Source organism: Cheilinus undulatus, linkage group 4 (assembly GCF_018320785.1).
Source record: "Cheilinus undulatus linkage group 4, ASM1832078v1, whole genome shotgun sequence".
NCBI classification, from domain to species: Eukaryota; Metazoa; Chordata; class Actinopteri; order Labriformes; family Labridae; genus Cheilinus; species Cheilinus undulatus.
This window is the reverse complement of record NC_054868.1, coordinates 39,021,682-39,044,228: the sequence shown is the minus strand read 5'-3', so window position 1 is coordinate 39,044,228 and position 22,547 is coordinate 39,021,682. Positions and strand designations below refer to the sequence as shown.

The 22,547-nt window shown below is 41.0% G+C and overlaps 1 protein-coding gene across 1 annotated transcript in view; it reads left to right on the top strand.

Moving 5' to 3' along the window:
• Positions 1-22,533, top strand: part of frem3 (Fras1 related extracellular matrix 3) — a 43,778-nt gene extending 21,245 nt beyond the window's left edge. The window contains exons 3-24 of the mRNA XM_041784042.1: positions 6,858-7,004; positions 7,885-8,115; positions 8,268-8,393; positions 8,624-8,875; positions 13,074-13,223; positions 13,309-13,518; positions 13,832-14,029; positions 14,118-14,282; positions 15,115-15,297; positions 15,409-15,539; positions 16,542-16,700; positions 16,800-17,103; positions 17,195-17,326; positions 17,424-17,755; positions 18,406-18,598; positions 18,695-18,799; positions 19,076-19,203; positions 19,411-19,545; positions 20,282-20,408; positions 20,517-20,704; positions 20,789-20,935; positions 21,020-22,533. Of these exons, the coding sequence (XP_041639976.1) occupies positions 6,858-7,004; positions 7,885-8,115; positions 8,268-8,393; positions 8,624-8,875; positions 13,074-13,223; positions 13,309-13,518; positions 13,832-14,029; positions 14,118-14,282; positions 15,115-15,297; positions 15,409-15,539; positions 16,542-16,700; positions 16,800-17,103; positions 17,195-17,326; positions 17,424-17,755; positions 18,406-18,598; positions 18,695-18,799; positions 19,076-19,203; positions 19,411-19,545; positions 20,282-20,408; positions 20,517-20,704; positions 20,789-20,935; positions 21,020-21,589 (4,313 nt within the window). The 3' untranslated portion in view covers positions 21,590-22,533. The remainder of the gene's footprint in view (positions 1-6,857; positions 7,005-7,884; positions 8,116-8,267; positions 8,394-8,623; positions 8,876-13,073; positions 13,224-13,308; positions 13,519-13,831; positions 14,030-14,117; positions 14,283-15,114; positions 15,298-15,408; positions 15,540-16,541; positions 16,701-16,799; positions 17,104-17,194; positions 17,327-17,423; positions 17,756-18,405; positions 18,599-18,694; positions 18,800-19,075; positions 19,204-19,410; positions 19,546-20,281; positions 20,409-20,516; positions 20,705-20,788; positions 20,936-21,019) is intronic.
• Positions 22,534-22,547: the final 14 nt, after the last annotated feature.

Genomic DNA, 22,547 nt, shown 5'->3' with positions numbered 1-22,547 from the left:
TTAAAAGTGATGCAGCTCTCTGGCCCTGTCAAATAATGATTTACAACATCCTGCAGGGATCACGTCTCTGTCCTTAACCTAGCCACTGTGATGTGTTGATTTACAGCACATGCTGCTGCTGTCCGGGAGGAATGATAAGAGTTATTAATACATGTAATCATGCAGCATTCCTAACATGGATTCTTAGCAATGCACAGAGAAAGCTTTTACTTTCACTAGACAAAAGATGCCGTTCTACACTCATTGAGATGTTAAAGAATTAAAATAACCTAAAAAGTGAATATTCTCCTGTCTACATTAACTTATGATGTCTTCATATTTTAATAGACCATACTTGAAAACAGTGGTGTGAAGATGCCGATCATAGCTTACTGCAACCTGCAGAGTATTTATATCAACAGGATGATTAATGATGAAATGCAATAAAGGCGACGCTTGTCTCTTGATGAGGATATTCTTAGAAGGTTGCTCTTCCTTGCATCATGCTCGTGAACGTCAAAGCCTCATATTGACCTTCCTTTAGTGTGATATCTCCGGCCTGACCCACAATCCCTCTGCATCTATGTATGGAGCAGGCAGCACTGCTGCGTAAATATGAGCTGACCAGGAATGGGCTTTAGAGGACGAGGGTGCAAAGAAACGCCAGGCTGTAATGTCCTGTGCATGCTTTTATCTTGTTTTGAGGCAGGATATCTGATAAATTAAGTTTAATATGCAGCACTTTTTCTTTTACACTGGGGTTGGATAATACATTTAGGTCTTGATATCTCCTAAAGTTGATGTTTTTGGATGAATTCTGCACCAAAGGATATCTTTATAGGCAGCTTAAATGGCACCATGTGCATTTCTTAATAAAATATGTCACGCACGTTTATGAAGTTCTAGCAAACATCTGTTGGGTCTCACTGAAGTGCTAAAAGGGGAAACAACATCACACTTCTTTAGTATTCACTGCCAGTATGGGTCAGTAATAAGCATCAATCAAAATGATTTTATTAATTAAACAGCTGCTAACAGGGACATTTAGGAATATGTTCAGCCTATAAAGCTTTTCATCTCACCAGAAATTAAGATGATTGGCAGCTTTTTTTGGGGAATGGAAATGTGAGCTGAGCCAGGCAGCTTCTGTATGTATTGGATTTGATAGCCAGTCTAATATAGTTACAGTGTCGTAAAAATGTTATAACTAGATCATAAATCTAGTCTAAAATCATGTCAGAGTTGCTACTCAACTTTCTAATTTCCCAGCCATGTCTCTTACAGGCCTTTCATCTCTAATTTGATTCGTACTTTTAAAATATTTGACTTTTACTCCTGAGGTTGTCTGTATTTTACCACCACAGTAAGCATGGCATCTTAACTATGTTTGGATTTGTTGAGATTTGTGCCAGCTCAGTCCTCAGTGTCTGACAACATGTACAATAGAAAGCAGAAATAAAGGGGGAGACCCTCCTCTCTTACACTAGTGTGAACAATGAGGAGGCACGCAGGGAGGCATGCCATACTGGTAGATCTGGCCCACCCAGACTGTGGCCTGCTGTCCCTCTCAGTTGTCCGTCCCCTCAGTGAACAAAGCCGACACAGGGAGGAAGGAGGATGGGGGCAGGGGAGTAGAAAAAGACAGCTGTCACTCTGCTTCATATAATTTGGGAGTCTGGTGGGAAGGAGAGACAGACAAATAGATGGACAAAGAAAGAACGAGTGTTCACTTTGTCTGCCTTTTTATTCTTCTGGATGAACTCATGCTCTGTTTTTGGGACTTTGTAAAAGTGAACTGTGAGTCAAACCCTTGAAAATGTCTTGGTCAGGATGAGGAAGGTTGGGAGAATTTTACTGAAAAGTTGAACTCTGACAGAAGTAATTGTGCACAAAAGTAGCCTCCTGCATTGCTTATACAGCAAAGAAACAACACCTGTTGACCACACAGTGCCATACACCCACTAAGCAGACAGGTCAGGGTAAATGGCAGATGTAGGTTGTTCTCTACTGTCCTGTTAGTTCAGAGGTGGTGTGAACACACAGTCATCTGTGAAGGTTATTCTATTATAAAGCAAATAAAAGACAAAATTTCAGATTGGATGGTCCATATTGACCTTGGAAATGGCAGTGGACAGAAGCGCAGGTAGTCGGGCCCCAGCTGAGACCAGAAGTCTGAAAACTCCAGAATCAAAGACTTAGACCTTGTGCTTTCGTTCAAAATGAAGGTGCTTTGACAAAGAGTTCATTCCCAATCAGTTTTTACCTCTTTTTAAAGAAGTAATTTCCTTGGCAGTGTTTCATTAAACTTGGCGATATTGCATCGAGGACAGATGAATGTTTTGGAGCCAATTCAAATCACACACAAACAAAATCAGTGGTTCTGAGTCAGGAACTATAACTGAAGCTAATAAGATATTTATGATTTAAATAAAATGGTTTGACTTGCAGATGTAACCCTCATGGAACTGTTATTTTCTACTTGTCTAGGTGCAGGATGCTTCACTACCTCCTGGATAAGAAATCATGACCCAATTTTTTTTTAAAGGGGATATATTTTACCCTTTAAAGACAAGTTTATATTGTTCTCAGAGATCCCCAAAACATACCTGTGAAGTTTATTGATGAAAAAACACTCCAATATTGGATTTTTGCATGTCTAAAACCCCCTCTTTTTCAGGCTTTCTCAGAATGAGCCGTTTCTGGGTCTGTGGCTTTAAATAGTAATTAGCTGTCTGACTCCGCCCCTGACCACACCCCTCTCAGGAAATGGATGCAGCACTCCTGATATTACAGACACTTTTTTTTTCCAAAGTTTAGACTGGGATTCCAACCATCAATCTCCCAGGCCATAGTCAGCAGGGTAACCCACTGAGCTATCCAGCATCTCAGCTGGAAGCTGAGAGGATCAGTAGAGGAGGGCAGAACTTTCCTCCAAGTGGGGGAGTGCCAGCCAAACCTGGGGGCAGGTGCTTAGGCCCCTGGTGAGGTCACTAGGTGTAAAATCTGAGAATGGCTTGTTCCAGCACACATTTTCTGAAAGGTGGAGAAAGAGAGGAGGAGAGGGAATGGATTTTTCTGGTACTTGAGGGGGTTGTGGACAGGCCAGGGACACATTTTTGTGTTAGAAAAGCCTGAAAAGGTGATTTTTGCATAATATGTCCCCTTTAATTCCACCACTCATCTTTATGTAAGTTGAGTGTGAGGACCCTATTGAAATTGAAGGAATTATTACTTTGCTTGTTCTTCCAGCAGATAAATTCCTAATTTGGGGGCCTTAGTATACCTAAAAACTCCCCAAAACATTCTAGAAAATTGTCCCCGGGGGAAATTTTTTGTGTTCTAGTTCTTTTGTGCCAATCAATCGGGCAGAGGCCCTACAGGGCCCCAAACATGAGATAGGGGACTAGGTTAGACCTACATGCATGAAAATAGGTACACGTATGTATCATGAGAAGACAGAAAAAGTCTCCTGGTACAATCCTCTACAATCTACAGGAAGCACACTACAGCTAAAGATGAAATTTTGGTGTTTTGACAAGACCGTGATCAAAAGTTATAAAAATTTAAGTTTTTTGATCATAGGGTAGGGCTGTGACCAGAGCCTAAACTTGTTTTTTATTACATTTTGGTCATGTTTTCTGTACAGTCATTCCATAAAACTTTTCAGTGCTTATGTGAATCATCACCACTGCGCCCCCTTTTTGATAATTGAACAGTTCCTCCTCTTATATTAGATTTTTCCCCTCATACATTCAGCCCCTGCACACAATTCAGCCTAGACTTATGATTTTTGGTCAGAATATGGGCCATCATGAAACCTACAGAAAAGCCTCTTGGACCATTACACAAATCCCAACAGGATGTCCACCAGCTTCACCTTAGTTTCAAAATAAGGCATTCTTTATGGTGCTCAGTGATTTTACCTGTTGAAATAAAACAGTTTTTATAGTTCCCTGCAAGTAAGGTTATAAATCTTTGTCAGCCCGATAGAAGTTGCAAGTGCAAATAAAATTAAGCAATAAATGCATTTATTTGTACTATATTGTATATATTGTAAAAAGTGCTTCAAAAAGTATAACAAGAGTGTTGTTATGCATACTGAATAATGTTTTGATCTATTGATGTTCATTTTCAGAGCAATGTAGTTCAACAGTCCTTGAAATATACGCTCAAAGAGTTTGAACATCCTTCAGCTATAAAAACTCCATTGTTTTGCCCCTTGTAGTGATGAAACACTGCCTGACTTCTCAGTGCCAAAATTAGAGGCAGCTTTTTGTCTCTGCCGTGTTCATTTGATAATCCTTGATGATAGCCACGGAGTAAGCTTCTCTCCGTATCAGCTGCAAACAGGGCTGACTGCCAGGACTCACTTTCTGCAGGAACAATCTGATAACTTAAGTTTGTCAAAGGCTTTCTTCTCTTTTGTGGTACTGCTCATCAGCCGTGAACATGGAGAGTTCAGCTTAAGAAAAAGATTGAATTCTCTCCTGGTTAAGGCAAAAAAAGTGAACAGCTGAATACATCTCCCTTTATCCCATCCTTTTAAACTATTTTTACATTTGATTGAGCAAAAGCATACCATATATATTTCTAATTTATCATTTTATCCTTGTACTGTATCAACAATTTCAGAAATTAGGGCAAGCAAAAAAGCGATAACACATGTTTCCTGTATTTTTAGCTATGACTGTTGGAAATTTGAGCATGGAGCATGGTGGAGCTGTACCCGCCCGGCTCTGCTGCTCCAACAGGCATACACTTTACTAGCAAAGTACTCACATTTGCATGTCCATTCATAATTGCAGAAAGTATCATCAGTTAGAATTTTTATTTTTGTTTCTATTTTGTTAGAAGGGTTGGATATAGAGATGAACAACACCAAATGAGACATTTGGGGCATTGTTGCTATTACAATGCAGTCGAGTACAACAGTTATCTAACCCTACTTTTGTAGGGTTTCTTTAGCGTGGCTTTCCCCCTATTGAGTCTTGATATGGCTCCAATGTTGACACCCCAGTTTGAGGAAATCCTCCACCTTCCCATGATCCAGATTCTAACCCCCCCAGTGTTTTTATTCTCTGCAGCCACGCAGCAGAGAGAGTGCAGCCTCTTTCTTTCTCTCTCACTGAGCCAAAACTGAGCCTTATGCTGGTTCATTAAGTCAGTGAGATGCTCTTTCCTCTTTTTCCTTCTCACATTTATTCTTCCAAGATTCTCTGATTTTGACAATGCCTGAGACGCGAACTACACAAGATAAATACTTTTCATTTAAACAGAAATTAATTGTGTCCTGCCAAACTTGGATTTTTCCTCTGCCCTGCTGAAGTTGCTTCCAGGAATCTCCAGCAGCGTTAGGTCAACAGGGCCGCTGTCACTGTGACCAGCCGTGCGAGACTAAAGAGAGACAACCCTTACTAATGTCCTTGATCCAGAGAACCTTCCAAGCATGTCCCATTTCACATCAAAAGTCATAGGTCACCAGGCTCGTCTCACTGAGGCAAAAGACATTCAGACCCTACACTGTTGTAGCTTAAAAAAACATCCAGATTATGTAGGAGAACCCATAATCTTAAATATCTCTGAAGTACCAAGTCAATGACCAAAACTGAGCTGACAGTTTGAGGGATTACACGAGTCATGAGATGGTATGGATTAAGGACAGGGTTGGGTCTAAAGTTGTGGATCAGTGGAAGGTGACTATGAGCTTTAAATATGACTTTTATCAGATGTTTTGAACACACAGGATCATAATTAGGCACTAAACGAGTGTTGTAGTGTTTGAGGTTCTGTTTGTTGATATATACTTTTTGGGGTGTTTTTATGCCGTTAATCACTGAGGAGGACAGTGGATAGAGTAAAGTAGCCGACTGGTCTTGAACACAGGCTGCCCTTGTACATGGGTCGTGCCTTAAACCACTAGGTCATCTGTGCCCCTGAGGTCCACTTTTAATGACTGAAGAGTCTATGTACAGAATATATTGCACAGCTTCTCACAGGTAGTGCAGTTATACTGTATATTGGCATGGCTGTGTTAATGTTAAAATAAAAATAAGCCAGCTATCAGTTATATCTTGGTACAAATATGTTGCAGAGTCAAGTCAAGTCAAATTGTATTTCTATAGCATGTTTAAAACAACCACAGTTAACCAAATTGTGGCATAGGTTTTAGTCATAGAAAGCAATAAAACACAATACAAATGAAAAACAATAATAAACAGTATAAATAAGAGCAGAGTATGTCAAGATGTCAAAACTCTGCTTGTATTAAAAGCCAACTCAAACAGGTGAGTCTAAACAAGGATTTAAAGCTTTCAATAGTTTGAGCAGTTCTAATAGATTCAGGTAAACTGTTCCACCGTCTTGGAGCAGCCACTGCAAATGCTCTGCCACTGTGAGCTTTCAGCCTGCACCTTGGAACAACTAAGAGCATCTGATGTGTTGACCGCAGTGCTCTGACTGGAGCATGATGGTGCAACGACTCAGACAAGTGTGGGGCTAGTTCGTGCAATTTTTTAAATGAGAGGGAGTGCTGCTATACTGTATAATGGCATGGTTTAAGCACTGCATTGCTGTTATTTAAGGTCCTTATTTAATAATTTACCATTCTACTCAATTTGCTTCAAAGCTTGTCACAATGAGTTGGAGAGAGAAGCACTATCAAAGGAGAAAGAGTGTTGTTATATTGTGTATAGGAATGACTGCATTAAGGCTGTGACACTTAAGGATGTCCTGATTTTCATTTACCTTGTGTAGCTGTTAGCCTAGAGCAGACTGCAGTGGCTTGTCACAGGATAAAAAATCAGTAGTTTCAAGTTTTTACTGTGATTGACATGTTTCAAATTTTAAAAATGATGCCATAAACTTTCTTTGTCTTTTAGGTGGAAACAAACTGAAGCCACAGCCATTCAGACTCAACTGGGCCTGGATCTCTCTGGAGAGGGAATACTATTTAGTGGATGAAGATGCCAAATTCCTAGAGGTGATACTCAAACGCAGAGGATACCTGGGGGAAACCTCCTTTGTCAGTAAGTCATGAAAATAGCATGCTTGGTATTGAATTTTAAAAGGATTAAACTAAAAACTTATCCACACAACTTAGGATTTTTTTTCCTCATTGCTCAAGTCAGCAGAAAAAAATCCTGCAGCTTTTCTCTTTTTGTCAGTCAAAAATAAAAGGACATGAGCAATGACAGTGCTTTACTGCATGACCTTATTAAACTGACAATTTAACATTGAATTATTGCTCATCAAACTGTTTCCTTTGAACTTGCAGTGTTATTTATGTGCCATTTAAAAGGCCATCCCTGCTATAAATATAAGCATAACCCTCTTTCTTAGAATTCATGCAGATTCATGTTAAGTTGCAGGTTTTTTTGCTTTATCCCTGAAGTAAACTTGAAATCAAAGAAGCTGTGATAACACTATTGTGTCCCTGAAGGTGCAACTCTTTAGTGTTGAATGTTTGACTGGTGGGCCGTCTAATTACTCTCTTGTCTGAGAGAGGTCTGATTGAGAGCACATATAACCTTTCAAAGTAAAGGTCAGGAGGAAATGTCAACATGCTGCTGTGTTTGGCAGTGTCAGACACTTGCATGAGTCAGATTTATAGCAAGGCATGCTATCGTGTATGCATCTGTCTGTCTTTTAAGTTTCAAGATGCTTGTAAAGGAATAAAACAATTGCATAACTAGATCTACAGATGCAGATTTTTTTTAATCTCCAAGTCACTAAATATGTTTTATAATAATTACTTGGATGTATACATTTATTTTTCTCTTGTGAGATCAGAAACACCTGAGAAGCTCTGCCTAAAATACTGCCCTCACAAGTGTCAGGGCACCTTAAATTAACTGTGAATCTCTTCTCACATGTAGAGCTTTAAACAAGTACATCCTTATCTCCTAGGTATTGCTACTAAGGATGGAACAGCCGAGAAGGATAAAGACTTCCGGGGTAAAGCACAGAAGCAGGTCCAGTTCAATCCCGGTCAGACTACGGCAACCTGGAAGGTTAAGATCTTCACAGACCAGGAGTTTGAGACCTCAGAGACCTTTGAGATTCAGCTGTCAGACCCAGTCATGGCTGTGCTGGAGTTTCCTGACACTGCAACAGTTGAGATAGTGGATCCTGGAGATGGTAGGGTTTTAGTAATAAAACACTAAAATAAGGCTTACTAAACCAGAATAAATCCTGTCTCATGATTTCTCAGACTTCAATTAATGTTGCATTGGATGAGGAGGTGCTTTATGTATGGTTCATCTATGACCCTTGTTCCCTCACCCTAACAGAATCGACAGTCTTCATTCCTCAAGCTGAGTTCAAGATCGAGGAGGATGTAGGAGAGCTTTTGGTGCCTGTTCGGCGAACAGGAGATGCAAGCCAGGAACTCATGGTTGTCTGTTACACTCAGCAAGGTTAGCTGGAGCTATGTGATTATTGTCAAAATAAAGGGTGACAGATTCTCAAGAGAAGGTTAAAAAACTGATTTACCGTTGTCATTGTTGTAGTTTAGGTTACTTGTGTTTGTCTCTTCTGTTATTAAGTACCCATGCCATTATATCTTTGTTTATTCAACCATTATCCTTGACAGAAGAGTATTTAAACGTGAACACCCTATTATTTCTGTATTCCCATCATTCCTCAGCCACGGCCACCGGCACCATCCCCAGCACTGTGCTGTCCTACTCTGACTACATCACCCGACCAGAGGACCACACCAGCGTGCTGCGTTTCGACAAGGATGAGCGAGAGAAACCCTGTCGCATCATTATCATTGACGATTCCTTGTATGAGGAGGAAGAGAGCTTTAATGTCAGCCTCAGTATGCCGATGGGAGGAAAGGTGGGCGCCAAGTTCCCAAGTGCCAAGGTCACCATCCTGGCAGACAGCGATGATGGTGAGTAGATAGAGTCTTTACCTTTGAGCTGACTGATAGTAACAGATTACATAAACAGAGCCCGGGTTCTATTTAGGCTTGAAGGATGGATGGATGGATGGATGGTTGGATGTTAAACTGTAATTAATGGATGAGTGGGTGAATAATAGGATTTATGGTTCTTAAAATGAATTTATGCTTCTGTCAAATCTACATATTGAACTATATTCCATTTTTTACCAACCTATTTTATAGGTCTAAAGATTGTTCATTAAGTCTTCAAATTTTGTCAAGTTTAGTCCTGCGAGCACTTAAATTTGGCAAGGATTTACTTCTGCTGTCAGCTTTGTTTTAATTTTAGGACTTCTTTTACTTTAAATTTGGTTGTTGCACTAATTTGGGCATTTGCATTTCTTATGGCTTGCTGCCTAAAATGAGATATAAATTATTTTTTCTGCCACAAAAGATGAAGGATTTTTGAAAATAAATAACCCCAAAATATGTATTTTCAATCCAGTCTTTTATTGAAGCCTTTCGTCTCTTAGCCCATATGATTATCAGCCATCACAGGTTATTATAATACCACATTATCACAGTATATTGTCACATGTGATGAGTTGCTGTTGTTCACAGTCCATGGCAGAGACAGCAGGTGTTGGTGATCCCGTTTCTCCCTGCTCTTTTGACGTTCTACGTTACCATTCTGGTATCTAAACATGATTAAGCTACCAAAAGTTCCCAGACAAGCAAAGTGACCACAGTCGCCATAATAAAATCCCTACATACAGTCCCTATATACTGTACTCGCCTTAATGGCTTTACAGTGTTTTCAGGTCCATTAGCCCTTCCTGTGCTGCTTTGTTTACACATTCTGCTTCATTTATTCAGCACACTCTGTCTGTCGCTCCGTGTTAGGAACTAGATAACAATAGACAGGTGTTGAGAAGGGAGAACGACGGCCTCTGTCGTATGTTATGCTATGCTGTAGACTGTCTGACAGATAAAAGGGGCTTTAAACCTCTCTGTGCTCCTTCAGCGACCCCTCGTCCTCGTCGGCATTCAGAGGAGCTCAGGGGAAACAGAGGGCATCCCTTTGTCTGCAGGGACCAAAAGGCAGGTGTTGCAGAGAGAGGGACTATTGTGCAGGGAATCTAATGACTGGCATGTTTTTACTCTTTCCTGGTAGATTGTATTCAGAGCTTTGGTCCCTGATCCTGTTAAAGATAGTAGGAATTTATTTAAAGCTATTAATCACAAATATGCCACTGGTCTGATTTGATCTGTCAAACAAAACATCTTTAAGAGCTTGACAAATTGTTGCCCTTGAATTCCTAAAGATCCTTTATGCTTGTAAAGTCCAATGTTTTACCAAAGGTCTTTTCTGGACTTTGTTGTTGTAGTGGCATGTGGTCCATAGTCTCATGACCATAAACAAATTAATTGCCACATTGATTTAATGTTTAAAATCTGAAGTGCACTTTTCTATTCCTCTTGCACAAGTTAATATTCCTCCTGAGTATTTCAAACTTTGCACCAGCGCTAATTTCCTGGTCTTACTTGTTTCATTGACATACCCTCCTGACCGATTTGGATCAGGAGTACAATAAAACTTTATGTATAAATAATCAGCGTGCATTCCCAGACATGTGAAGAGACAAAAGAAGACTCCTCAGTGTAAACCTCTATTGTGGTTCCACTTCTTGGTGGGTCCTGAAGTAACACCCCACCATAAATCTGAATCAGTTTGTGCGTGTGCGTTTGTATGTGTGTAAAACCATCTGCGTGCCTGAGTAAACTTGTGGTTTGGACTCCGGCCAGCATCCAGCCTCTATTGTTACTGTATTCGTCTGGCTCTTCCTCACACTGATCTTTAAGGTTGCCATGTTGGCACTCACTTCCCCCCTCCTACACCCCCCTTTAACATCCTCTCTGGTACTAAATAGCTGTCTTTGAGGCTGAAAGGTGTTGAAAGTGTGCCAGAAAGCCTCCCTCCAGCATCAGTTGTCTGTTGAAGCATCAGTCAAACTTATAATGAAACCAAATCTGCTCAAGTACCACTGATGGATGTTTTGATGAAACCTGATATGTCTAAACCTGTGGACTTTATTAGATTAAACAAGCAATGCTTTTACAAACATTTTAACAGCTTGAAAGAAAAAAAATCTATTGGTCTAAAGTCCTGAAGCACTTTTTCAGTTCATTCTGTGCCTCCTGTGAGCTGTTTGTAAATAACCTATCCCTAATGGTAGAAGGTTTTAGTTGTTTTATTGTGGTTAAATGTTCAAAATTCAACAGCAGCCCACTGGTTTAAATTTCTGAAATGTACGGATTTCCCCTTGGATTTGCTATCATAAACATTTTTCACATTTGAAAATAGCTCTTGCTTGTGCTTCATTAACACAGAGTCCTGGTGACGTGAACAGGAACTCCTTCTAGGAAAAGAAAGACTAGCTGTAGAAATTCTTTCTTTTTCTTTACCTTTAATTCAGATTGTCCGCTTTTTATGTATCTATTGGAAAGTAACCTTTTACTGTGCTTCAATACCAAGTGAATGCACTCTAGGACATGCGTCTGTAACACGCCTTTAGTGACAGCCTGACATCAAACTCAGTCGAATGTCTCTTATGCAAACAACAGCCCATAGATCATTCTGTGCCTTTCTTACTTTGGCATGGTAGCTCTGCATGCTGTGGGCACTGAAACTGCTGGCGATACAAGTGAATAGAAGGGCGAATTAGCCACAAGCTAAGTGGCTAGCAGTGCCTTTTTAACAGCTTTTCTCCCCTATTTTGTCATAGGCATGCCTTTCAAGGACAGTGTAATATACTTTTTCGAAGGAATAGGACGTAGCTCCTATTTGAAAGATGGTTCCCTTTTGGTAATTTTTGTTGTTTTCAAGATTTAAAAAAGACAAAAAAGTACCGAATGAAATGTTCTTTAAATAAAGAAAACCATGCTTTTTTTTACCAGTAGTACACAGCAGGTCACATAATTTGACAGGTTGGTCTTTGATGCCTACCAGTACGTTTGGTATCAACAACACCATTTCAGTCAGAATTACGGTGTTCCACACCACCTCTCTATGCAGTCTGAACTATCATATATCAATTGGTATCCAATGCCCAAAATGAATATAAATCCATGTTAATGCATTGTGCAAGGAGGAATTCTCATTTAAGATTTTTCTTGCCAACATCTGATTTTTGTTTGTCTTTTTGGACTAACTTTTAAAATGTTGTCTTTGTCAGACTCCTGCATGAACATGAGTGGATCCACAGACACAAGTGGCCTAAATCTGATTTGAAATGATCAGTTCTGGTTGTTACTTTTGCTTTTCAAACTGTCAGGATAAAATCAGATCCAAGTTAAAAAAAAAAAAAAAAGAAAAGAACAGATTTGGTTTACTTTGGCCTGCAGTGCAAACACAGCCAAGGTGTCACTATACCAGACATTCTCACTTCTGGAAGATCGTTTGATCAATGTATAATCTTTTTTTTTCTGAGTTTAGAGTCCAAAATAAGCTTTAGACCTGAATGAGCGCCTGTATCGGTCGATCTGTAAAAGTGTTGGCGCACACAGTGTGATGAAAACACTCTTTATACAGAGGTGAGGACAGATGAATTGATTGTGTCCCTGGAGTCTGAATTCTTGCCCTCTGCCTTCACAAAGTAGACGTTTCGCCTCTCTGTCTCTGCCAGCCTCACCACACTGCTTATCAGCAGCTCTATCATCACAAAACTGGGAACATCCCTTCAAAAGAGCAACTTAGTGTGTGCACACACAAGCAGGTACCTTATCATTCAGGTGTATCCTCAGCCCTTTGGCGTTGAGTTCAGACAGAGCTGTCTGGATTTAGATAGGTCTGTGTGTGTGTGTGTGTGTATGTGTAGGTGTGTGTGTGGGTGTGTGTGTGTATGTGTGTGTGGAGGGGGGGTGGGTTGAAGGAGATCGGGATAAGAGGGATGACAGTTCTCTTCCTGTGCTGAGTCAGAAAGGAGAGTTTGCTCAGTTAGTCATGACTACTTAGTCCTGAATCAGGTTGCCAAAATGTTGAATATGTCAACTATGAATTCTTAAAAATGACCTGGAAACATCCCAAAGCTCTTGGCAATATTACATTATCAAATTTTGAAAAAGCATTGATCTTGATCTTGGTAACTATGAAAAAAAAGCAGTTTTATTCACCCCTTGCATGCTCTTATTATTCCTTTTTCCACAGAGCCCTCTCTGTATTTTGGAGAGCCTGAATATGTCGTTGATGAAAGTGCAGGCTATGTTGAGGTGAAGGTCTGGAGGACAGGCACAGACCTGTCCAAGACGACCACCGTCACCGTCCGCTCTAGGAAGAGCGAGCCCGTCTCTGCAGAAGGTAAAATCAGCAGTTTTTCATCCGCAGTATTTTGTTTTGATTTTGCATCACAGTGTGAGTTCATGGTCCCCCCTCTATCTTGCAGCTGGATTAGACTACGTCGGCATCAGTCGAAACCTTGACTTTGCTCCTGGAGTGACCATGCAGACGTTCAGAGTGACCATCCTGGATGATCTGGGACAGCCAGAGTTGGAAGGGCCTGAGACTTTTGACCTGGTGTTGAGGATGCCTATGAATGCTGTGCTGGGAGAACCGAGCAAGACCACCATCACTATCAATGACACGGTTACTGACTGTGAGTATCACACACACAAAGATAAATACAAAAACTAAACAAGATCATCCTGGCTTACAGAAACTTTAGAGTATAATATCTATATGATATGAGATTAACTTTGTTGTCAGTTTTAGAACAAAATATACTAATTTCATAGTAATTAATGGACAGCTCAGAAACTGTAATACAAATTCCATATTTTGGATTGGAAGTAATTGGATTACAGATTTATAGTTTATTCAGTCGTGAAAGGAAATTGGTTAAAGAATTTACAATTATTTGAGTAACATTTTTATTATGTTTCTTTACCTGATATATTCATTTTCCTCAGTGCCAAAGGTTCAATTCAAGGAAGGAAGCTACAAAGTAGATGAGTCTGACGGAGAGGTGACGGCCATAGTGTACCGCAGTGGAGATATTAACATCCAGTCCACGGTGCGCTGCTACACTCGTCAAGGCTCTGCTCAGGTCATGATGGACTACAGTGAAAGACCCAACACTGACGCATCAGTTATCACTTTCCTGCCAGGTGAGAATACCTTCTTTCTCCTCCTAAATCTACCTGCTCTCTTGTGTACGGGAAATTCTAATCTAAGTCTGTTAACAATTGTCTCCAGGTGAAACTGAGAAGCCTTGCGTGGTTAACCTGATGGACGACTCGGTTCATGAAGAGGATGAGGAGTTCAGACTTGTGCTGGGAAGTCCAAAGAGCAAGTCTCCATATGGAGCTCTAGTAGGGGAGCAGAAGGAGGCGCTGGTTACAGTCACAGATGAGAAAGACAGTACGTACTTCATTGGTGTATATTCAGAGGTTTGATGGCCGTGAGATGAGATAATTAAGACCTTAAAGGGAACCCTATAGGTTTTAAAATAGTGACCATATTAGAATAATATAAGTGGCTAATGTAAGTTGTAAAAAAATATGCTTTATTTCTAGAGTTAGAGAATTTAAAAAATAAAAAAAAAATTCAAATGGAGGCTGCCACTGGTCGAGTTTTTCATGTGACTTTTTTTTTTACATCTTATGTGTATGCAGTTTTCATTCTGAAATCATTACTACGTACCATATGTGTGCAGTCTCATGGTATAACACTTATAAATAATTCATACAGTGTTTTTGGGTAAAAGAATTTTAAGTCTTTAGGGCTACTTTGTTTGGATTTACACAACAAAATAATTCAAGTCTATTTTAATTTTGGCCACAAAGTATCACTATTTTTTTCTTGTCGGCCCTGTGGGGGCTCAAGCTTTCTTAGATACAAGTAGGAGGGGCTCAAAGGAAAAAGGTTGGAAACCACTGATCTAGTGTGTGCGTTCGGAGGATTATAAGATAAAAATTGTTTGAAACTGTCCTTCTGTCTGTGGTTGCCCACGTTTTTAACATCGGTTAACATTTGAAAACTGTCTAGTGTGGGGCCATCCTTACATATCACTGCATCTGAAGATGTGTCATTTTAGATATTTAAAATGGTGCACATTCTCAGCATCAGCTTTGTGGCGCTGCACCAAATTCTTGGACAAAGTTAAATTATCTAAATAAAACCATTGTGCCCTTTAAAATGGGACTTAATCATGAAATATGTCAGTTTTATATGTAATTTTCTCTCTTTTTAGAGCCCATTATCCGTTTCTCTGAGATCAAGTACAGTGTGCGTGAACCTCAAGTCAAAGGAGATATCGCCATACTAAAGATTCCCATCCTGCGTGTTGGAGATACCTCCAAGGTCTCAGTGGTGAGAGTGCACACTAAGGATGGATCTGCAACCTCCGGAGAAGACTACAACCCCCTGTCAGAGGGTAAGAACCTGTTTGGTGGTTGTACAGAAACACAAGTCCTCTTTGACTAAGGACTTCTTAAAAATGTGTCTCTCTATGAGCGTTTCTCACTTCATTGTCTCCTTCCCTCAGATGTTGAGTTCAAAGAAGGCGAGAAAGAGCACTTTGTGGAGATAGAGATCCTGTATGATGGTCAGAGAGAGATGAGAGAAGCCTTCACTGTACACATGAAGCCTGATGACAACATGGTGGCTGAAATACAGGTGACACAAAGGTCACACACACACAAATTTAAACTAGAAGCAGACCTATATGTGCACACCCATATCTACACACGTGAGCATGCGCCGTGTCATGTCAGCCCGTGTTAAAATAGCCAAGCAGCAGCTGCCGTTGCTGTCAGCACGCCTGAACCACAGAGTCTTATAAAAAGCTTTTCCCTGTGGAATGAGATGCTGAAGGGGAATGTCCCAGCAGAGCCAAACAGTAGACTAACCTATAAACAGAACTGAGACATTCTGCCCATACACCGCACGTCAGACATGCACTGATCACGTGACTAATCCAAATTGAAAATGGTAACTTACCAAAATACGTTGATAAAGTTAAGAAAAATGTTTGGTCTTAAGCAGCATCCTCCGCTGACTTTTCTTGGCAATGTGCAGGAAAACTACAAAAAGATGTAGCCCACTGGCTGTCAGCTATCACCTGTAGGGATGAAAGGATACATAAACTCATGATACAGTATGTATCATGACAGCTTTATCCTGATGTTAACGATTGTCCGGTTTTTTTAACTTATAAATAAATACTATTTTATTCAAAATTCACTATTCAAAATATTTATTTTATATTTATTTTTATATACAAATAGAAGTGATTTTTAAATTTTGATGTTGTGTAATTGATAATAAAACTATTGATTTCTTCTTTATTAAAACTGACTCTGATTGGTGCTACTGCTTTAGCTACTGACACAAGAGAACCCTAATAACAGATAGTGTTCTCTGCTTGTTAAAAAGGTTGTTGAAAAGGCTTTCCCAGAGTCTAGATGATAATTCTACAGTAGCCAATGGTTTCAGAGATTGTTTAGAATCAATAGTTACTTTTCTAGTATAAAATCATTTATTTCTTTGTCTTCTTTGTCTTATAAAAATCAAACATCTTGGTAGAGGTAATAAGTGAACTCTTGGATTAATTCATCTATAGTCTGTGATGCTGTCGAGATTGGCAACAAGCTAATGTGCCGTTGCTCTCGTTTCTAGATGAACAAAGCCATCGTGTACATTGAGGAGATGGACAGCGTGGCCGATGTCACCTTCCCAGCTGTGCCTCAGGTGGTCTCTCTGCTGATGTATGATGATACAGCTAAAACCAAAGACAAGCCAAACCCTCCCAATGGATACCCTGTTGTGTGTGTGACGGTAAGCTTAAAGCTTCTTCTGCTTTTAAGAACTGAGCAAATGTTCTGATGTCTTTAATTTTGATAGTTTTCTTCTGCTTTTTTTTTTTGCTTCTTGCAGGCTTGCAACCCCAAGTACCACGACTTTGATAAAACCGGCTCCATCTGTGCTGCAGAGAACATTAACGACACTCTCACTCAGTATCGCTGGCTCATCAGCGCTCCAACGGGGTCAGACGGAGTGACTAGCCCCATGAGGGAGGTGGACACTAATACTTTCTTCACCAACACCAAGTCTATCACTTTGGATTCGATCTACTTCCAGGCCGGTTCAAGAGTTCAGTGTGCAGCTAGAGCCTTCAATGCTAATGGAGACTCTGGCCTGGAGCTTTCTAGCCCCATTGTGATTGTCAGCAAGGATGAAGGTAAGTGGAGGGCTAGTAGAACATGAAGGATGTCCAATACTTTACAACTGGTATAGAATTCCTTGGTTTAACTCACTTTAACTCTTTGCAGGCATGTGTCAGCCTCGCATCCAAGGCACTGTTGGAGCTGAGCCATTTTCTGCAAAGATCCGCTACACTGGTCCAGATGATCCAGACTTCCCCAACCTCATCAAACTGACTGTCAACATGCCCCACATGGATGGTGAGCTGGAAACTCGTAGCAACCATTGCTCTCGTCATTATCGTTTCATTATCTGGACAAGGCCACAGAAAGTTAACAAGATTTACACACTTAACAGGCATGCTCCCGGTGATCTCCACAAGACCCCTGTCCAACTTTGAGCTCACCCTGAGCCCAGACGGCACACGTGTTGGCAACCATCGCTGCTCCAACTTGCTCGACTTCAATGAGATCCAAACCAGCCACGGCTTCATCACAGACGCAACAAAGAACCCTGAAATCATCGGAGAGACTTCACCATACCAGTACAGCAATATCATGCGCTCAGCCAACTCGCTGCGCTTCTACAGGAACCTCAACTTAGAGGCCTGTCTGTGGGAGTTCACCAGCTACTACGACATGTCAGAGCTGCTGAATGACTGTGGAGGCTCCATTGGTACTGATGGACAGGTGGGGCATACGCACTGAAAAAACCCGGAATTTAATAAACCATGAATTCACCCAGATCTATAGCTCAACATCTTTCACAACAAGTCCAACTTTAATAACCTTGTCATACAAGTGTTCATCATAGATCAGGAGCAAACAGTAGAGGTCCAAATTGGAAGACGCTGCTGAATTCACTGTGTTGTACTGTCCACTATTATTTACATCCTGTGTTGAAGCATTAACAGCTCCGGAAAGCCACAGTGGTAGATTATTTGTTTTGCTTTAAATGCCTTGTGCTTGATTAAAATGTGCCACCATTGCTTGTAGCAGGTTAGCTAGCAAGCTGATGCTAATGTTTGCTAGCACAGTAATGGTACCAGATCTGCTACGTCACCACTGTGGCATCTTTTGAGGGTGCAAATGGTCAATCGTTCAACACTTAATTCTTGGGCGGTTTTAAGTGTGAGTGAACACACTTTGGCAAAAAAGTATGAAGTATTTAGTAGAGAAGAATGTGTTTTGGACCAGACCATAGGTTTCCCAGCAGACTTGCAGAGTCATTGCCATCAACTTTTTTCAGTCCCATATTTCATAGAGTCATGCAAATAATTCACTTCTCTTTCAGTTCTCTAGCATTAGCATTGACAGTGTCTTAATGATCTCTTCTCTAGGTGCTGAACCTGGTCCAGTCCTACGTCACCCTGCGTGTTCCTCTGTTTGTTTCCTACGTCTTCCACTCTCCTGTGGCTGTGGGAGGCTGGCAGCACTTCGACCTGCAATCGGAGCTCAAACTCACTTTTGTGTATGACACGGCCATTCTGTGGCAGGACGGCATCGGCAGCCCACCTGAGGCTGAGCTACAAGGTAGATTTTGAGAACAGTGCTCCTTCAGTGCTGCTTCCTGGATCCAAGTGGATTTGTCAGTGATACCCTGTTAAACTTTCCTCTCTGCTCTCGCAGGAGCCATGTACCCAACCAGTATGCGTATAAATGAGGAGGGACGTCTGGTGGTTAACTTCAAGACAGAGGCTCGCTTCAGGGGACAGTTTGTCATGTCTCATCCAGGTAAGAGGGTGGCTGCCATTCACAAGCAAACTTAACTCCTGTCCAGTGTGGTCATTTGATACAGAAACCTCTTGTTGCCCACATCCTCCCCTCTATTTCTGGAGTTCTTCAGCAAGGATACTTCCTCTGTGAATGCGACAGAGGTCATTTCAGTGACTTTCACAATGACCCCTCAGTGTTAAGAGTTAGGAAGTTGCGCAGACGATGTAGAGGTCCCTCTTTAAATAGCTCTAGTTCAGACTTTGGAGACTTATGACTGTACACATTTGTTTTCAGGAACCAGCGTGTCATCCATGGTGATGTGTGCCGACCACCCTGGGCTGACTTTTACTCTCTCCCTGGTCAGGACTGAGCCCACTTACAACCAGCCCATGCAGCAGTGGAGTTTTGTCTCTGACTTTGCTGTAAGTTTATCATCGATTCAGTCTTCCTGTAAGTCAGAATGATTGTTCATAAATGTTATTCGCCAATGACTGCCTTAATACAATGAACCGGTAATGTACTAAAAAGACTGATCAACTATGAAGCACATTGTGCTTCCCTGTACATAAAATGTGCTATACAAGTTAAGTTTGACTCATGATGTCCCTTTGTTTTGGTGTGACTCACAGGTACGAGACTACTCAGGGACGTACACAGTGAAGATAATCCCCTGCATTGCATCACCTAATGGGGAGTTCAGCATCCCTCCTGTGTGCCATCCAAGAGAGCCGCTTACGTTTGACATGGACATTCGCTTCCAGCAGGTCAGCCTTGATATCCTCGTTTACCATTTTATTCTTGGATCATAATTGACAATATCAAAGCAGGTTCATAGATTGATTTGTCAAGGATGACATAAAGACCATCTTAACATCATTGAAACTTGAAAATAAGATATACTTTAATATGGTAATTTTATTTACATTTCAAAGCTAATACAAGGAGGTTTTTTAACAATGCAAGGACTGAAATAAATGTTAATGCCTCTATGAAATACAAAAACAAAACAAGATAATAAACTAGATAATAATTATTTATTTAGCTGTCATCTTTTCAATGTCTGAAACTGCTGCTGCAGGTGAGGTGTGAAATAAAGTTGCAGCCTTTTCCACACCTTTTCCATGGCAGGGACTCTCAATAATTGACACATTTGACTGTCAGAATGAAGCAGGAATGGGTGCAAGTACAGGAGGTAAAAAAAGTACAACTTAAACATACACGGGAATAGAACACAGAGATAACAGCAGCAGCTTTGTCTACAGTAGCTCCAAAATTGGCACAAAAAATTGGGGTCCTCACAGGGGATTTAAACTCTTAATTTATTGGCCCAGAACAATTTATTCTGTGACAAATGCCAACTTTAGATGGAAAAGTAACATTATCCCACCTTAGAGATGGAGTCTCAGTGTAAAGAAATACTTTTACTTAGTGGATGTGTGCCACTGTCATGAACAGCCAGAGAACATTTTTGTAAACGTTGACCTCTTTTCTGTGCTCCAGGTGAGCGACCCCGTTGCAGCTGAATTTAGCCTCAACACTCAGATGTTCCTGCTCTCTAAGAGGGAGTTGTGGTTGTCTGATGGCTCCATGGGCTTCGGAGAAGGGACTGATGCTGCTTTCTCAGATGGTACAACACCACCACCTAGTGGATTTTAGTTGATATTACAACTAACGCCCTTTACCATCTGATCTCAATTATGCTCTCACTAAAAATGACATCTGCCCCTTGCTTCAGGCTCCACTATCTATGGTCGTGTGATGGTGGACCCAGTCCAGAACCTGGGTGACTCCTTCTCCTGCAGCATCGAGAAAGTGTTTCTCTGCACTGGAGCTGACGGCTACGTCCCCAAGTACAACCCCACAAACAAGGAGTATGGCTGCCTGGCAGATTCTCCCTCTCTGCTTTACAGATTCAAGATCCTGGTAGGATGCCAAAAAGGCCACATTATTGTAGGATGTTTGAGGGGCAAGAAGAAGAAAGTTTAATTTTTGTGTTTTCTTCTTCAGGACAAAGCCCAGCCAGAGACTCAAGCTACAGCATTTGGTGATGTTGCCTTTAAGGCCACTCTGGCTTACGACACACCTGGTGCTCTATCTTTGGTCAGACAACCAGGGTCAGATGGCTTCACACTTTCCTCATCTCCACTTTTCCAGGTTTGTGTGCCTCTGAAAATACTGCATTTTAATTCTTTTCACCTGCTTAAATCAGTACTTAAACTCTTTGTTTTTCTTCTACAGGTGGCTGCTGGTCGAGAATGGTTCATCCACACTATTTACACAGTCCGCTCCAGAGAAAACGCAAACCGCAACATCGGAAAGCGCAGCCTGGAGTACTTGCATCACAGTGTGTCTTCTTTTGACCAGCATGAGAACTCCAACACGGCCATCAGCCGCCACCGCCGTGCCGCCCCCGCATTCTCTAGTCCCTCTCTGATCCAGGAAATCGGTGTGGAAAACAACCGAGGCACCAACATCCAGCACATCGCCTTGGACCGAGCTGACCGCATGGTGGTCAACCAGCGCCAGCCTTGGTCTCCAAACCGTGACTCCTTCCCAGAGCGCCCTCTGCTGGAGAGTTCTGGCAGAGAGCCTGTTGACTCCTCCACCCTGCCCATGTTGGTGGGCCTTGCTGGTCTCATCCTCCTCATCTGCCTCATTGCCACCATCGTCATCCTGCTGCTGCGGCGTAAGAAGAGGGAAAAGAAGAGCCAGTTGCCTCCTTACGCCACCTCCTCGTCTTCTGCATACAACGGCTACAGCCAAAGCTCAGCAAGTATGTGGGGCAACTTGGACAGCTCTGAGGTCTAGATGAGGTCTCTATCCACCTTAAACACCGCCCCCCTTTTTAAAGACTATGATAGTCTCCTCCACCATTGTGCCTTCAAAGCCCAAATTTTGTAGCACTGAAAAGCGCCCAGAACAACCTGTGGACAGCACAAACGTCAGTGCTTTGGGCATAAATGCAGAGAATGCACCAGTTTATCCGAGTCATACTGATCTCTGATAAAGGTTAGTTCTTGCTCAAATGTACTGTAGGATTTTTGCAATCTGTTGTGATATATGGATGTATGTGGAAAGCCTGAAAATGGTTGCCAAGTTGTAGAAAATCCTGCTTTATCTAATGGATGCAAATGCATGAAAATCCCATTTTAGTTAGGGCAATTATTTCCAAAAGATTTTTTTTATTTCATGTAAGAATTTTATATGTTCCTCCTTCAAAGAATTTGGTTTACTAAATTTTTATGACTGAAATTTTAAGGTGAGAGAAGAGGAAAATGGACTGAATGTTAGTTGACCTAAATGAATGACGTTATTTTTTAGTATTGATATTTTACTCGTGTTCAAAAGCCTGCAGTCTAACTATCCACTGCTGAGTTAAAGTAGCAATAAAGGATCATTGAAAGGGATTGTAAATTTCATTTTAGCTTTTTAGAATGCAGAAATTTCCTTTTTTTAAACCCTTTTTAGGTCAATGAGGCTGAAATCATATGCAAAAGTTTCTGTGTACATATCAGTGTCTATGAGGAAAGGTATTATTACACCCTGGTAAAACTTGAAAATATGAACTGTTTCTGGTTTGTTGATCCAAGTCCTGAAAAAATAAGTGCAGTAAAAGTGATATTTTTATCTCCTGCAGCTGACAGTATCTTTTAATGTGCCAAGTGTTAGTGGAATTTTATGGCTTATTCATTTGTGACAAGAGTTTGGATGTATTTACACTTCATCTGCCAAATATAAATGTCCTTTTTTGAGTCTGTGTCTGATT